The sequence below is a fragment of the Accipiter gentilis genome, chromosome 29, assembly GCF_929443795.1.
Source record: "Accipiter gentilis chromosome 29, bAccGen1.1, whole genome shotgun sequence".
Taxonomy (NCBI): domain Eukaryota; kingdom Metazoa; phylum Chordata; class Aves; order Accipitriformes; family Accipitridae; genus Astur; species Astur gentilis.
Window position 1 is genome coordinate 12,235,886 of NC_064908.1, and position 17,086 is coordinate 12,252,971.

Consider the following 17,086-nt stretch of genomic DNA (forward strand, 5'->3'; position numbering starts at 1 on the left):
AGAGCCGATTCTTTAATACTGGGTTTACAATGGGTATATCTGGAAATTTCAGTACAGGTCATATATTCTGTTAATGAGTTGGGCTTTCACAGACCTATTTAAAAAGAAAAGAAGCAGTTAATCTTGGAGTATGTATATCTGGGCTCCACACCTAAATGGGCTATCATTCAGAAAAAGGTTCAGCATTTATTATTTCTAGCACATCCAGCAGCTTTATTCATGGCTCTGTACTCCAGAGGGCTATCACTCTATGAGCCCAAGGCAATAGGCAGTCCTTCTTCTAAGGGTTTTTACAGTTTCTCTGAGTTGGGTACTTGTGACAATCCTAGTAGATGCTGTGGGGGGGGTAATATTCCCTAAATACCAGTGGAAATCAGGTCCTTGGGGAAGTCAAACGTGTATTTTTTGTAGCTGTTGTTTGAAGTGGAAACCATGAATTACTGAGAAGTGTTTGGAGAATTTTGTCTTGTCTAATATGACTGTGGATGTGCTCAGTACCCATAGAAATCTCTGCCTTTTCACATAATAGAAAACTGATCTCTGGAGCTCACTGCCATAAGACAAAACAATTCATCTATCTGGACAATAGCATTGTAAAAATCAAATTGCACAAAAAAACTCTGTAAGGGACCTAAAGTGAATGATGCTAATCTGATCAGGAAGAAACCCTCTTACACTCAGGCTACCCACTGCTGTGAACTGCTGCTGAGCCATGAAACTGTCTGCTCTTGGGGCCACAGCTCTGCCCCAGAGAGAAAGCTTCTGCTCTTCTGTCCATGACCACTGTTAGGAGACCAGAGGGTTTCTAGAGGACAACACACGGCAAGACATTTCTTCTCTAGTGGCTCTGTCTCACCAGAAATTGGCTGCAATGTAGTAGTAACCTAGTCTCTTACATGCACTTTTTGTTCAGGTTGCTCCAGTGCTGAGCACACGCTTACAGTGACCTGTAAGAAAGTACAAGGGAAGACGAGGGACCTTTGAATGCAGGGGCCACTTAATTGCCTTTGTTAGACTGTTACAGACAAATGCAATGAATCCAGGCCAGGGAGAGGGAAAAGCTTGATCAAGACAAATGAAGGAATCAAGTTCCCAGGTCTCGCCTCCAACCAGTAGCTTCGTTGTACAACAGGGAGGATTTTTTAAGTCAAAATCGTTGCCAAATCCAGACTGAACTGAATGATTCAGGATAAAAAAATAAAAACAGGGGAAAACTCCAGGCATACTTATATGTTTTGTTTGAGCATTTTCTAAGTGAGATAAGTTTTAATTTCAAGACATAACTTTTGCTCTGGAATAGTCTTTTTTATTTGTATGTCTTGGAGGGAAATGTCAAACCTGAACTGTAGCAGATAATCTAAACCAAAATGTTTCCCTCTACATTGAACAAAAACAGTCAATTTTTTTTTTATGTATCTTTTCTTTTTTCCTTTCCAGTATTTTAATTCAGTCACTAAACAATCCCTCCTCAGCCTCCTCCCCAAACCCCATTGTTTGCAGACTTCTCTGTTTTCCTATCTAAGAATATTCATAACACTGTGATATGAGACAGTCCTGCTCTGGCTGGCTTCTGTTGGATTAAGTGACCCCTAAGCTCTTATTGTTTTCTGCAGTTTATGAACGTCTTTAGTTTCCAATTATTTGAATTCATTTGCTTTTAACTTTTTGGACTATCTCTTCTTTTTGCAACCCCCGCATTTGCACAATTGTAGATTCAGATTATTCACTGGTTGGTTATTTAGCTCATAAGTCACCAAGGCCATGGCTTGATGAAGAGTCATCACCCTCTTCTACCTGGAGGGTCAGGTCTTCTGGGAATGAAATCAAAAACAAGGGGAGGAGGCTCTCTAAACCCTGATTTGGTGATGAGCGTTGGCTATTTAATGTCTCTGTCAGCATGTCCCTGCCTTAGGCTTCCCAGTTGTGAAATAAAGATCCACACCCCTCTATCCCATTCTTGTGTGCGTCAGGAGAAAGGCACGCTAGAGATGGACAAGCAGGGACACGTATGGAAGGTCTAGGTGGAAATGACAGCTATGTGTTCATGCATAGTGCTTAGTCCACATTCCTAGATGCGCTGTTGATGATACATAGGGAACAGGCAGACCCAGGCTTCGTAGCCTGGAGAAAAGTGTTTATGAAAGAGAGAGCAAACATGTGGCAGCAAAGCCAAGGGAAGCAGACGCAGTGCACGCATGCAGCCCTTGCCGGGAACGTTTGAACAGGTTGTGGCACTGTCTTGGAAGGAGTGTAAAGGAGGGGAATGAGGTCATTTGCTCAGTCTGTGCAGATGGGAGAAATTCTTGGGAATTCACTTCAGGGCAGGCGAGACACTGTTCCACTGCCACCCCTTTTTCTTTATGTAAATACTATGATGCAATAGGCCAAAATCAACTTCCGCTCGCCAGGCACTGCAGGCTATTGTTTCAGCTCCTTCCCACGCTTCTCCAAAGAGATCATGGGCAGATGACAGATCATGCACATAGCAGTCTCTCACTTGCATTCCTTTGCTGTTCCTCAGTGCCCGTTAGCCACATCTCTTCACCTGAAACGCAGCTGGTATTTAGAGAAGTCTCTGCTAGCCTGCAGCTTCGCTGGTCTGCTAGGTAGTGTTTGGTTCAGTTCCTGAGGAATTGAAACCAAGAACATTCATAGTTAAATGCGCAAATGGACTTAGGCACAGCAGCAGCACCCAAGTCATAGGGCCCTACTGCAAAATGATACCCTACAGAGGGGAGATTATGGCCCAGGAGCAGGGTTCACCAAAACCCCCAAGCTGGAGGTAGGTAGGAGTGCTACGGGGAGGCTGGAGTTGGGACCTGCTGGACCCAGTAGCGTTTGGTGAGCATTTGAGTTGGTCCTGTGAGATGAGGGGTTTGTAACATTGCTGTCATTTAGTGTTTGTAGCCTTTGGGATAAGGATAGCTTTTCAGAAGAGGCTGGCTGTGTAATGTGATCCAAGCATTGTGATAAATACCCCAAAAAGCCCCAGAGTTGCCCAAGAAGTACATGTCTCCCCATCCAGCTATGTTCATGTGATTGATGTGAGCTGTTAAGGGTATATCTGCTGACCAGTAACTGCATGAGTTGAACAAGTTCTCCTTTACACTTTTCACAGCCTTTCTTATGGACAGGTAGCTCACCTGAGGCCTCAGTGCACCACCAGCTCAGCACTAAAATAAATCACTGTAAAAAAACAACATAGCTGAAGACTGCAGCTGATCTTTGAAGATATCACTGCAGAGGTCTCATTTGTTCTCCAGGGTGCTGTAGGTGTGTTCCCTCCTTCATGTCTTTGTGTCTTTGGTTTCCTTCCCCAGGTTACTCCCTTCCCTATGTCCTGTGACCTACAAGGAGAGTGTGCTTGCCGGGACCCTAATGCCCAAGAGCACAATCAGAAAGACCTCCGTGGCTTCAGTCTTGGGTAATGCCAAGCGACGTGGAATGGAGGACCACACTGCTCAAGGCAGGCTAGAAGAGACACCACATCCCTTTTGGTATCGTTTTTAACATTTAGCTGCTCAACTGGATGGCATTTCTGCACCAGGGACCCTTAGAATTCAACCAGTCTGCCTTTAATTTTTGTCCAAGGAGAACTCAAAGTAGGGGTTTATGTATTAACTATATCTTAAATAGCGATGACGAGAAACAAACAACCAAGAGTCAAGTCGAGAAGACTTTCATGTATCAAAACAGCATGTTAAGCCCACCTAATTTGAACAGTTCATATCTAGATTCAAGGCGAGAAACAAGCTATTTATGTACACATATTTATAGAAATAAGTAGAGAAAGAGAGAAAGAGTGAAAGATTATGATCAACACAAAAACTTTCCCCTCTCCAAACTCACAATTCAGACCATTCATGGAAGAGGCTGTGCTCTTGGAGGACTCCAAGCTGAGCCTTTTCTGATGCTGAATGCCAAGGTATCGCATGCTCGGGGCACTGAGGTTGGAGTGGGATCTCCACAGGGCTGTGCCTCTTGGCAAGTGACTTGCCAGACGCCCAGCCAGCTCGAGATGTGGGATGCATCTGCTCCTCACAGGAACGCTACTTCCAGCCAGGGAGCTCAGCAGACTGCAGTGGCCTTTCTGTACAGCTCCTCCTTCTCCCCCTGCCCTCAAAAAGCCAACAAAAAGTCCCCTTGTAGCCTGCCTGCAAGCTGCAGGGCTGCTGGGACATTTCTGTGTGGAGATGGGCAGGTGGTCCCATGGTGTATTTCGGGAGTGGGGAGTCTAAGGACTGGCATCAAGGAATGTGGATGATTGCTTCTGAGGAGCAGAGAGGGTAACTTGCGCCCGCACTTGTCATTTGAGCATGTCTGCTGCTGCTACTCCTGCTGCTATGTCCCATACAACTAGTTTCCTTACTGTGTCAGGACAGGGTGAAAAACAACCCCATGCAACCAAACAGTCTGCCTTAAAGCTTACCTATAACCTGCCTTTCAAACCCTCTGGTCTCTTCCTCAGCATTGGGGCAAGAAAACAGGACACCAGCCAGCCAAAGGAATCTGCTTTCTGGTCTCCACCCAGCCAAGTGGTTCTCTAGACCTCCTCCACCCCCCTCTTATGGTAGTTTATATCTAACAACCGTTTCATGCTCATGTTTTCTGAGGAGAGGGAAGAGGAGGAGGAGGAGGAGGTACATGATATGGTGAAAGGACTGCAGGAGACAGTATTAGAATTTTGGCCATATTTGTCAGTATTAAGCTGTCAGGCCAGTGGGTCAGATGCTTTTGATAGACCAGGAGCTTAGCTGCTTATAATCTTCCAGAAAGAAGGGCATTAGCTGCAGCAGACTTCATGCTTCCCTGTCACATAGCTCCATCCTTGTGTTTCAGCCCAGGGGGGAACATGTTGTGCCAGACCCTTGGGGACTCACTTCATCATAGGGTTCATCATGTGGAGTCGCTGAGATGCCCACTAGATGCCCAGCATCTAGTGCTGCTGCTGCTGCTACAACCATCCCACAGAAATCCCAGAGGTCTTTCCAGTGTGGCTTGGGCTTGTCTCCTGCTGCTTCAGGCTCCCCTAGGAAGAACACACATCCAAAAGAACATCCTTCCAAGTGTTAAGTCTGTCTGTTCCTTGGGACTCTCCTGACTTGCACAATCTACTGGGTAAAGACAGGTTGGAAAGACTTTTTCCTACTCCTGCTTGATTGAACATTTAGGCACTCTAGCAAGGCAGAAGGGTAAGGTGAAGGGTCATGGAGATGAATGTAAAAATGGGTAGGAGAACTAGAAATGGAAAACTGACAGAGTTGTAGGTGCAAGGAGCCAGGCTCTTGTCACCCACTGTTGGGGTTGTTTCTATCGGAATAAAGCAGAGGTGAATCTCAAGAACTAAAATGTAGAGGCCTGGAGAGGTGATTGTCATAAGAAGGTGAGGAGCTCTCTGTTGTGAAGCTCCCAGTTATTCCCAGAGGAGACCTGGCCATGGGAGCTGTGTGGATGGCTCTGCCCCCACCGTGCAGGGGTGTACAGGAAAGAGAGGCGCAGTGGGATCAGGGCTCCTTCTGTGGACTTAGGCTGAATGTCCTCCAGTGTAGAGAGCAGTGGCAAAAACTGGCCTGGGCAAAAGTTCCACTTTTGCCTCTTGCCATCTAATTAACAATGGAAGGAAATAACTCTGAAAAGGTTGCTTCCTTCTGGTCCCTTTGTCCTCCTGTTTTGTGTTGGCAGTGTGTTCATGTGCCATCCAGCCCATCAGAGGACCTCACAACCTCAAAAGCCTTTCGGACTGCCACTGTATCATGTCCTCAATGCCTGTGGCATCCTGGCATGATCTCCCCCCTCCATCCCACCTGGGTTTCACCTCAGCGAGAAGCCTCAGTTCACATCCTCTGTGCATCCTGATGGCAGCTCAGTTTGCAAAATCCACTTCTCAGTTATACAGCTCAGCACGGAGGAGATCTTCCATCTGCTTTTCTCACCTAGGACATTGCCCGGGAAAGACAGGTCTGTATAAGCATTATTGCCACTTGCTGCTGTGGGCTCCCAGGAGCTCAGGGCCTGCTGAGCTCCTCTGCCCAGCCAGGGCCAGCCTCTGCTCGCTGAGTTGGAGTCCTTCTCAGCTCAAGGGAGATGGTGGCCTGTTGCCAGCACAGCCTCACACCTCAGCTTCACTCCTGCAGTCCAGGGATGACCCAACTCCCTTTCCCGTGGGCAGGCTTTCCATGCTGCTATTTGATTTTTTTTTCTAACTGCCATGTTGGCACTGTCCATCTCCTCCAACGGGGCTGACAGAACTGGGAGCAGAAGAAGTTCTGCCCTGTGTCATGTTAAACCCAACAGCATTTTTTTTTTTTTTTCCATTGGGAAAAGATTGCATTTGGCCAAAGCTTTGCCCTCTGCATTTCAGGTGCTGTACCATGCACCCAGGGGGACGTGAAGGGAGCCGTGAGGCATGGATACTTGTTGATGTCTCATCCCCTGTGCTTCCACCCTGGGGCAAGGTCAGCTGGATGGCCTTGAATACCCAGTGGAGTCCCCAGGAAAGACCCTCCATGACTGTCATGGCCATTGGGTGGGAGTTGAGAGGGACATTACCCACCACCCCCACCCACCGAGCCAGTGGTGTAGGACAACATCAAACAAGAAGTTTGGGGGAACAAGAGAGGGTGCTCATGCTGATGAAATTTAACTGCTCATAAAGTCCAGGTCACATTAGTGCCAAGATCTTCTCTGTCACAGATGACAGTAGCCAAGGCTGCACCCTACCTGGGGCCACCAGCCAGCCTCCTGGCTATGGGTGGTGTCCATGGCCAGCAGGAGGGAAAGCTGGAGCAGAAAGCAGTGAATGGTGCATGGTGGGCTGGGAAACTCCTATCAGCTGCTACCCCTCTCCCTCCCCACCCTCTTGCAGATGGGCTGAGCTGGTGTCCTCTTGCTTTTCTTGCATCTTCCGCTGTCCCCCCCCCAGGCTGATAAAGGAGGATGGCACCAGAGGACTCTTGGAGTCGGGTTCCAGCTACCTCCCTTCCGGTTTCGGTTTCACTTGGTTGTAACTGTCGGTTTGTTCTAGGTTTTACCTGTGTTAAGAAAAAAAAAAAAAAAAAAAAAGGGAAAAAAAAAAAAGAGATAAAAAAAGAAAACCCAATAGCCAACAAAAGTTTCTTGCTGCAACTGATTCAGGTGGGGGAAAAAATAACAAGTGAGGCTTTACAGAGAGGAAGAAAAGAAAAAAAGCCACAAAAAAGAAAAAGGATAAAAGAAAACCCACATAATCCAAATCCAAGAAGAGCAAAGCCTATTTTTGTGTGTTTGAAAGGAAAACACTGATTCTGCCAGCTGAGTAGAGAGCTAGATACTTAAGTGTAGATTTCCCTAGAAGTACCGTGAGGTTTTATAACATTGTCTGGTTTTGTTTTCCTTGTGCTTTGTGATAAGTCCAGGAACTAAGGCTAAGGTATTTTTTCCCCTGGTATATCGTTGTTTCTGGAGGGAGGGGGGCGGAGTTTTTTGGTTTTTTTTCCAGATTATTTTTTTAAGTGTGTATTTGTGCTTATTTTTACATTATCCAACTGTACATACACATTTAACCAGTATTTCACTGTGCTCTAATTACTGCACTCAGAAGCACTGCACAGTCTGAATCCCGAAGAGCTGCGAGAGACTGGGGGTGAGGGGGGGGAAGGAGAAAGCTGCTACGTGAGCAGACAGGTGATTCCCATGAGCGGGAAGTGGGGTGCCGACCGTCCCCTTCCCGCACTCCAGCCCGTCATTTCCATTTGAGGCCAAGCTACAAGACAGGAAGGGATGGGGTTAAGTCAGCCGAGGCTGGGATGCTCAAAGGGGTTGCAGAGCTGGCGATTTGGCCTTTGAACTTTTTTGGATGCCGTGGAAGTTCCCAGCCTTTTGGCAGCATCTTGCCCTCCCTGCCCAATCCCTGGATGCCCCAGTAAGAGGTGATGGGCATGTTCGTATCACTGGGAGAGGACTGTATGCCCAGCTTAGATACGCTCTTGAAAGCGTCATGGTTGTGGGGCCCATTTTGGTTTCAGCAGTTGCAACTGAGCTGATTTGCTTTGTGTTTCTTCCACATCATCCAACCCTCTGGGGAAAACCATCTCCCTGCCGGGGATGTGGAAGCACGCCTGTCTCCAGCTGACCTCATGTGTTGGGCACACTGGAGCCCTGGGGAAAGTCCCCTTTCCACTGGAGGACCTTGACCACCGAGTTCAGTGGGAGCGTGACCAAAACATCAGCAGGAGAAGGTCCAGGTGGCCCAAGGTGTATTTCCTTGGAGCTACAGTCAATTTGGGCAATAGGGGTTTGGTGTTGGGCTGTTCCTGCCACCTGGGGAACCGGTGTTCAAACCCCCAGCGTTTTAGCGAGAGCAAAGTGGGGCTTAACGTTTTGTTTCTGTCTTAGTTTGGCAAACTGAATTTTCCCCTTTTCGTCTGATCTATACATCCAAGATTCATCAAGAATAATAACTGCTTCCTCTGAGGCCAGAAACAAGAGCTCGGATTGGCTTCAGGTGTTCGATGAGGAGTCTTGGTGCTACTTGTTGGTGGTGTTAGTCCTGTTAGGTCAAGATGCGGAGCTAATGAGTCCAAGTTGTCTTTGGTTCCCATTCTGGTTTGGTTTGGTCTTTTGGTTTTTTTCCTTCGTTTGGTGAGGCCACAATTTAGCCACCAGTTTCCATCTTCTGAGTGCAAAGAACCAGGGCTTTAACGAAACATTTCACCAGCAATTAAAGAGGGAATTGGAACCATTGTGGAGTTTGCATTGTACGGCCTCTGTAATTACTTACCTGTCTGCAGATGATAGGCTGAATTTTGCTCCCATCAAGTCAACAGGGGTTTTTGTTGTTGTTGTTGACTTCACTGGGAGCAGGATTGAGCCATACTATATATATAAATATATATATAAATATATATATGATATATATATAATATTATATGTGTAATATTATATATATATATCAGTGTAATATTTACAAATAAAACTGTGATCTCGTCTAGAGAAAAATGTATTCATATTACCAACTGCTCTTCCATATTTATGTATCATATTGTATCTTTTTATTATTGTTATAATTATTATGATTATTATGGTTGTTATTATTATTATTATTATTATGGAATCTTTCTTGGCACCTTTTGGAAGCCACGTCAACCAATACTCCAATGAAGTGCTGAGGATCTATTTTCACAAGAATTCTACTGGTCTACTGTATAAAAGAGAAAAGAAAAAAAAAAAAAAAGAAACAAGCAAAATACAGTTCAACCCTTAATTCTGTACCTCACGCCTGTACGTTTGCTGCTCCGATTTTGGGTTTTATTTTGCGTTCGTTTGTTTTTAACGGATCTAATTTAAGTCTCCAAGCAATATATAAAGATGTAAATAGTAAAGCTTATTTATTAAGATTGTCATCTTTTTTAATTTATATTTACACAATTGTTCATCTAATTTATTTTTTTTTTCAATACAGTTTTTAACAGTTGTCCTTTTTTGGTTCATGATGTTTTTTAAATCATTTGCACAGAATTTCTTTATACAGGTTTTTCTTTCTTTTAATAAGCAACAACTTCCTCTGGTCTTTCAAAAACAGGTCATGTTTCACTCAAAAAAAAAGTTATGTCAGATTCATCAGAAATATTTTGCCATTGTTGATTCCTATACCCTAAAGTTCTATATTATATAAATATATAATACCTTGTATGCTTAAATATTTAACTGTGTGATTTTGTATATATCTTCATACACATGCTCACACACATATGAGGGTTAATGTTCCCAGATGTTGGGAGAACAGAGAATCAGAAACACAAACAATATAAGCTTGTATTAAAGAGTTCTGAACTGGACCACTCGCTCTTGCCACGTCTCCTTTGCTGTCGGTCGAGCCGGCCCCGAGCATCACTGGGTACCGGGGGGTGGTGAGTGTGGCCATGGGGCCCCACATCTGGCTGCAGAGCTGCACGGGCCACCCTGTCCACGTGCTCCTGCTGGAGCTCCAGCGCTTTGGTGTTGGGCAGGGGTTTTGAAAAGTCAGAGGGTTTTGACAGAGCACTGATGGGAGAGGGCTGCAGCAGGTGGAGGGAGGCAGCACCGGCCAGAGCCACGTGTCAGCCCAAAAGGCCATTTCACCTCCAGCAGGTTTGTTTCTGTCAAGGCAGGTCAGGTCTTGCTTCGCTCGGGGCAGGCTGGTGCCTGGTGTAGGTTTTGGTGTGAGAAATGCTTGAGAATTTGAAGGTTGGATGCTTCTGATTTTAAAAAGAATTTTTTTTTTTTTTTTAAAGTTGTTGTCCATGGTCTCTGCTCACCCTCTCCATCACATGCAGAACATGGTCATCCAGAAAATGAGTCCCAATGGGAATTTGCCTTGCCTCAGGGGTATTACCAAGGAGGGAAGGAAGGCTGAAAGATAACTATGTGCAGCCAGAGCTGAACATCCCAATGCACAAAGCCTTTGGACACACAAGAAAACATACAGATAAAGATAAGGCAGTCTCCAGTGGTCAAGAGATAGCTGGGCTTGCAGTCCCCTCCATGCCAGACCAAGGCCTTGTAAGGTATGCGCAGTGAGCTCACGCACGTCTGGTGATGATAAAGCCCTGTGCCCAGTATAATCACACACACACGCTCACACGCACATACGTACGCACACTTGCAGTGTTACAGCCTGTCCTGGTCCTGACCGCCCCCCAGAGCTGGCTCACCTGCAGTGAAGGTGCATGTCTCTCTCTTCCTGGAGAATGAGGCTCTGCAACCCAAAAACGTTATTTGGGTCAGCGCGGCGGTGGACCCATCTCAGTTGCATGCCCACAGGCATGCCCAGGTCCAAAAGGAAACAGGGTGGACTCAAACCACAGGGCTGTCGGTTCTTGCTAATGCGTGAAATAACCTGAGTTGGATTAAGAAACTTTTGGTCCTTCAACACCAAAAGTATGGCTTTTTGTGGCCACAGCAGGTGTTTGCAGAGAGAAGGGTGGGCTGGAGGAGCTGCAGCTCCAGCAAAGCCTGCAGCAGCCCAGGGCTCAGCCCTGCACAGCTTGTGCAGCCCACCTGCCCCAGCCGAGGGCAGTTTCCTTGGGCAATTAAGTTGATGATCATTAACGGCCAAGTCCTTTGGCCCTGTTCTGGCCCACCATCTTTGCAGATTTTCCTCCCCCTGAGGCTTTGCGTCCCCTTGGTCCCAGCCACGCTGGTCCTGCCGCATTGCCTCACTTTGCCGATGCTAACCCCGCACCGTTACCGCTCCGGTGGGACCCCCACGCCGGGGCCGGGGCTGTGGTACAGGGCCCAGCCTGCCTCCTGCTCAGACCCTACTGTGGTAGGCAAGGAAAGGACTTTATGCTGTTACACTGAGAAATCTGTATTGATTCAGCTTCCAATTGTGAATTGATTCAGCATCGACATCTCCAAACCTTGAGGATGCGCATGCAGTCCGTATAGGTGCCATTTAACCCTGACAGTTATTGACCCTCATCCTAAAGAGAGTAATTTTTAACCCAGTTATCTCCTAAACTCATGAATGTTTTAAGTCCCCAGGAAAGCCCTGGTAAGACATGGCGGCTGGGCAGAGGACAAGGAGGGAGTGCATGGGGGCAGGAGTGTTAAATACCAGCTATGCTTTCCCTGTTACACATTTCCCTTTGCATCTGCTTTAGTCACCATTGGGCTATAATGCCAGCAAGCTCCATTTGCCATCCTGACGTAGTTACGGTGCTGGCTGGTACCACCTTGACCCCCTTTAAAAGTGTGGCAGTAATACCATAGTGTGTAAGCATTCTGTGGATTGAACAATAAATTAATTCCGTGCCACACAATCCACAGGACGTCTGGGGGCAATAGATTGAAGGGTTAGAATAAATTATTATTTATTTTTTACACTGGCATAAGTGAGTCAGTAAAAAAATGTTTTGCATTTTAACTGTCAAAAAGATCCACTGCAATATATTGAGCAGGGAGAGTGAGAGAAAGAGCACAAGCAAGAGCGCATCGTGCTGCCTATACCATCCTTGTCTGTGGTCAATGCATTATTAATAGTGTATAAGCACATCACAGACAGCCCTATCAATAGAGCATACTGTAGATAAAAGGTCCATAAACAATGTATTAAATGGGTTGTGTCTATATTGGACAGGGCTCTGAGCAACCTGATCTAGTTGAAGATGTCCCTGCTCATTGCAGGGGCCTTGGACTAGCTGACCTTTAAAGGTTCTTCTATCCCAAACTATCCTATGATTCTATGATTCTGTGATTCTATAGCAATATACAAATCAGTTGGCTGTGTGTTGAATTATCTATTAAGCATTAATAAGGACCTTAAGCTGGGAGCTACCCGTAAAGCCAGACTAACAGCAACCAACTCCTGCTGGGCTGGGCTGCAGTTGCTGAGCTATGTTCCACTCTGTTCCTCCCGCAAGTGCACAATCACCTGAGCACGATCAATTGAAATGCACGGTCAAACCAACAGTTTCTTAGTCCAGTTTATGTGTCTGTCTGGAAATCAATCACTAAAGAGAGGGAGAGGAAAAGAAAAAAATCAATACATGCATTGAGCAAGGGCTGAAGCCACTGTCCTGAGAGATGGCAGCAGAGCTCGTGGCCACCGGCACATGTTAAATCTGGCTGAGACCTAGCAAGGAAGGCAGGTTTAATATCTCAGCCGCATAGCAGTAATGCCAGTCACCTTGCTGTGCGGTGGCCAGCCCAGGAAGTCTGATGGCGCACTCAGAGTCACCCAGACTGGGCCAACAGCCTCTCCAAGGAGCCCACGTGCTGAAGCGACTGCGAGGCACTTGTGACACCAGCTGTGGTTCCTGTTGGCCGCATTAAATCAAAAGGAGCTGACTGCATTAATTATATATGAAAGCTGGGGAAATTGCTCTGAAGTCATATGGCAAAGTCCTCTCCCAGCTGAAAGCCACAGCTTCTCAAACAAGTATGGCATTGGTAATTGTGGTAATGGGAAAATGAGGCTGTTTGTTAGCAACTTTGAACAATTTGGACAAAAGGACACAGAGGCTTAAAAAAAGCCTCTGTAGAAAGACTGGAATATAAAGGAAACTGCTCACATGGTCCAGAACTACCTTTTCCTGGGCTTTTCCATTCCACTTCCTCAGTTTTTCAGTTTCTAAGACACAAACCTGGGAGATGAAGAAAAGTGAGCCATTCCCAGGCCAGAATTCTCCTTTTTGCTGCTGATCAACTACGACACTACTATGATGGCCCCACATTTTCCCTCTGCCCTGAATTGGAATAACAGCCGCCTACATCATTCAAGTCAAGTCAACAACTGGCTTAAGTTCTCCGATAAAATGCAGCCAAAGGGCCAGGGTCTTAGATTTTTTTTCAGTACAAATGAGGCAATACTGTGTCAAAATAGTTTTAAAGGTCCTGAGAACCTTTTGGCTGACTACTCTCGGGCCTGGGGAAGATTGTTAGTGGTTAAAAACAGCTTTCACAAAATTAATATTTTTTGCAGATAAAAAGTTATTCACAACTTTTTGATGACATTACTTATGATGAATGAAGAACTAGTCCAAACAGCAACATGGTCACTTCTAGCCACCCCTCCATGCTGCTCTTGAGATGTTATCTGCCAATTTATACATTTATAAACTGCTTCTCCACTCATATAGTTTTTTAAAGAAGCCCAAGAGCCCCATATCTAAGCTCACTGCTGCTCCCCTTTATCATCATCCAGCCCACGGGGATGAACCAACTTCTGCTTCAGGTTTGTTGGCATTTTTGATGAAAGAGTTGAAATATGGGACTGATTCTGGCTGAACTTCATAGCCCAGCTCTGTCTTTGGGCACTCACCTTGCAGCACAGACCAGCTCAAAATAGGCAGGTTCTTTTCAAAATGTCACCCTAATAACATGGTCTTTCCTGAGCCCTGGCACTGCTGAGTTTCTGTAAGGAGTGAAGGCTCCATGCCACACCGGCTGCTCAACAGGCTTGGAGAGACGGGAGGGTGGGCAGGAGCAGGGAAGGGAAAGGGAATCCTTTTTGTTGCACACCTTATTAATACTGCGATGCTGAAACTTTCCACCCAAGCATTTAAAGCCTCCTGACCCCTGCAGCACCATATGAAATGCCAAAGCTGAAGCACACCATACTGACTCAAACCGTTCTTGAAGCCTGTGCAGCTCCTGGTGTCCGGGAGCTGCCGAGAGCCTTCCAGGCACAGCCGTGCCCACCCCAGCCCCAGCCCAACCCTGTGAAGGGCACTTGCAAGACCACAGCTGCCCAGGGCATGTGCCCCCACCATGGGGGGACTATGAGCTGTGGTGGTCCCTCCTGGCTTAATGTCATGGCCAGCAACACTGGGAGAGGCAGACAGGGCAAGTGTTCTTAGAAAAAAACACAAAAATCCAGAAACCTTTTCCTTTGTGTCTTGCAGTGCACAAATTGATTCATGTTGGTGATGCTCAGCTAATCCTGCCTCTGGCGCAGCAGGTTCAATGTGCAGTTTGCATCCTCCCAGCGCAACAAGATTTGAGCTTGCAGGCCACTGAGGCATCCATCACATCACAGGGCATTGTCATGGCTAAGAATTAGTGTTATTGCAAGGCTTTGTCCATCCCAGACACCCCCCATGATGGAGAAGACCTGGGCTGCCCATGCTGAACAGCCTCTGGCACTCCCTCAGCAGAGCCTGCCTCATCCAACCAAGCAAAAAGTTAAAAAAAAAAAAAAAAAAAAAAAAAAAAGGAGGAAAAGCAGAAACCAACCAAATAAATAAAGCAGCAAATACAGCACTTGACTCCAGAGGCCTTTGCCGTGGGAAGAAGCTGTCCCAAAGTGGTGTGTCATCAGCGGCACAGCAACCCAAACAATCAGCCCCTCTGTGCACGGTGCCAGCTGCAGCTTGGCTGGGGATGAGGGCGGTGGGGAACAATGGCCGTGGGGACAATGGGGATTGTTCCGGGCTGCTCTGCTCCTCGGGAGGGGACAGCCCCACGCAGCCCTGGGAGGGGACCTGTGGCTGTCACCAGCTCTGAGCTGCCAAACAAGTGGCAGATTTGGGGTGCCCTTAAGAAGGGCGCGTGCCCCCTGGGATGTTCAAGGGCTGCTGAAAGTGGCAGCGAAGAGGTTTGTTAAAAGGAAGAGTGTGAACACACCTATGGTGAAGAGTGAGCAGCCTCTGCAGAGAAACCACCTCCTGGTGCTGAGCTGGAGTTTATGGGGTGCTGGGGAGGGGTGCATGGGTGGTGGGAGTAGGGCCAGGCTGCGCAGGGAGCAGCGGGTGCCCTGCACGCACCCACGACTGCTCTGTCAATGCCGTTACCTGCACATGCACGCACTGCAAAGGCACAGAGGAGGTTCCTCTATGACCTGAACTCACGCTAAAGCTGGTGACTCCATCCAGGAGCCATTGGTGCCAGGTTACCCTTCCCTGCTTCATGCCATCAAGGCAAAAAATTTCAGCTTTGCAAATGGATGTGGAGACTTTATCTATTAAACCTGGATGATGGCATCTTTCTGCCCATCTCCCCACTCACTTTTCATGTTTCATCCACCCCTTAGTGCTCTCCTCACCCAGGACAGCGTTGGCCCAGGTCTGCCAAAGCCCAGCCAGTGGCACAGCAGTCGGGGTACAGGCTGGCAAGAGGAACCAGCTCCTGGGGCGGCAGTGACTTGCTTTGGAGCAAGGACCCCTTTTCCCTAAGGGAGTCAGAGGAATGGGGAGGGGGGAGCGTGTGTGTGTGTCGGCGGGGGCGGGGGTGTGCACGCTACAGGGCACTGGTCCATCTGCCAGCATTGCTAGGCTGTGACTACAGCTGTTTATCTTGAAAGCCGGAGGGTTACATTCTCCAAAGTTTCCAGGGAGAAAATACAGACCCTTCCTTTCAGCTGCACGCTGGAGGATGTGTAACCTCGACGAATTCCTCGGTTTTGTTTGGCTTGGGTATGCTGCGCCGGGTAGCATCACCGGCCAGAGGCTCTTCTGGCTTTGATCTGGGAGCTAGGTGCGCTTCTCGACAGGTTAATAGCCGTCAAACTCTGCAGCCTTCCTGCCCGGGAGTCTAGACTCTTCCACCTGCTGTGTACATATTAACACAAGCTTACACACAACTCGCTCTGTATACGTACCCGTATGCAACAGCCAGCCTCACCAAGGATGCGAAGCGAAGCTCTTCAGCAGCCTTCCAAGGTAAGCAGCAAGAATTAAGCCCCGGGTCTCTGCAGTGGACACAGCTGCAGCGTGGAGCCAGGGGGACAGCCAGCCTGTCCTTGCGCTGCTCGTGATTTGTTCCCAGCAGAAGTTAGGGCTACCAGAGTTGAAGGGCTCCTTTCCAACTCTGCCTGCAGCAAAACAGCCCTGTGCTGCGGGCTTTGTGCCTTCCTGACAAGCTCTGCTGAGAGAGGCTTCTGGGATGGGTATCCCAGGTATAAAAAATACCACTGTGGGGGAGCTCACTGTATCAGAGTAGAGAAAAACATGCTGAAGGGCATCCATCCAGCCCTGTATTTTGGCTGGCATCTCCTATTCCTGACACCTAGCACCACACTCATGATGGTCAGGAATCCCACGAGTAGCATTAGCCCCGTCACACCTACGATTGCCTCCAGTCCCATCAGCAGCGTTACAGAAAACACAAGCAATTTGTCCGTCAGGTCGGTCAACACTGGCTCCCGCCTGCAATGAAACCGCAGAGCTGCTCCCCATCGCAGCACACACTGCACGAGGCTTTCAAGAGAAATGAATCATCTCCAAGCAAAAACAAACAAAAACAAAATAAAGCGCCATGTTTGTAAAATACAGGGAAAGGCACGGCTGTGGGCCAGAGCCTTGAGAAAACAAGACAGCTTCAAAGAACCTGGAGGTGCACCCAGCGCTAGCAGAGCGCGCTGTCGGGCCGGGACCAGCCAGGCTCGGCACTGTTGCTGCCGTCCCGGCGTGTGCCGTGTCCTGCTGAGCGTCCGAGGGGGCGATGGGACCACGGCCCGCTCTGCAGCTGCCGGGAGGGGAGGATCAGTCCCGGTCACTCTGCATCAGTGGCTCCGAAGACAGGTTTGGGGTTCCTCCCCCAGCAGTCCATATACCAACCATGTCACGGCACGTCTGTCATGAATGAAATGAGCAGCTCAGTGTGACACCGCGGTGCCAGAAACGCCAGT

The 17,086-nt window shown here is 47.7% G+C and overlaps 1 protein-coding gene across 1 annotated transcript in view; it reads left to right on the forward strand.

The window, feature by feature from the left end:
* The window catches only part of PAPPA (pappalysin 1), a 180,803-nt gene extending 173,759 nt beyond the window's left edge, over positions 1-7,044 (forward strand). The window contains exon 22 of the mRNA XM_049832511.1: positions 3,321-7,044. Coding sequence (XP_049688468.1) covers positions 3,321-3,428 — 108 coding nt within the window. The 3' untranslated portion in view covers positions 3,429-7,044. The remainder of the gene's footprint in view (positions 1-3,320) is intronic.
* Positions 7,045-17,086: the final 10,042 nt, after the last annotated feature.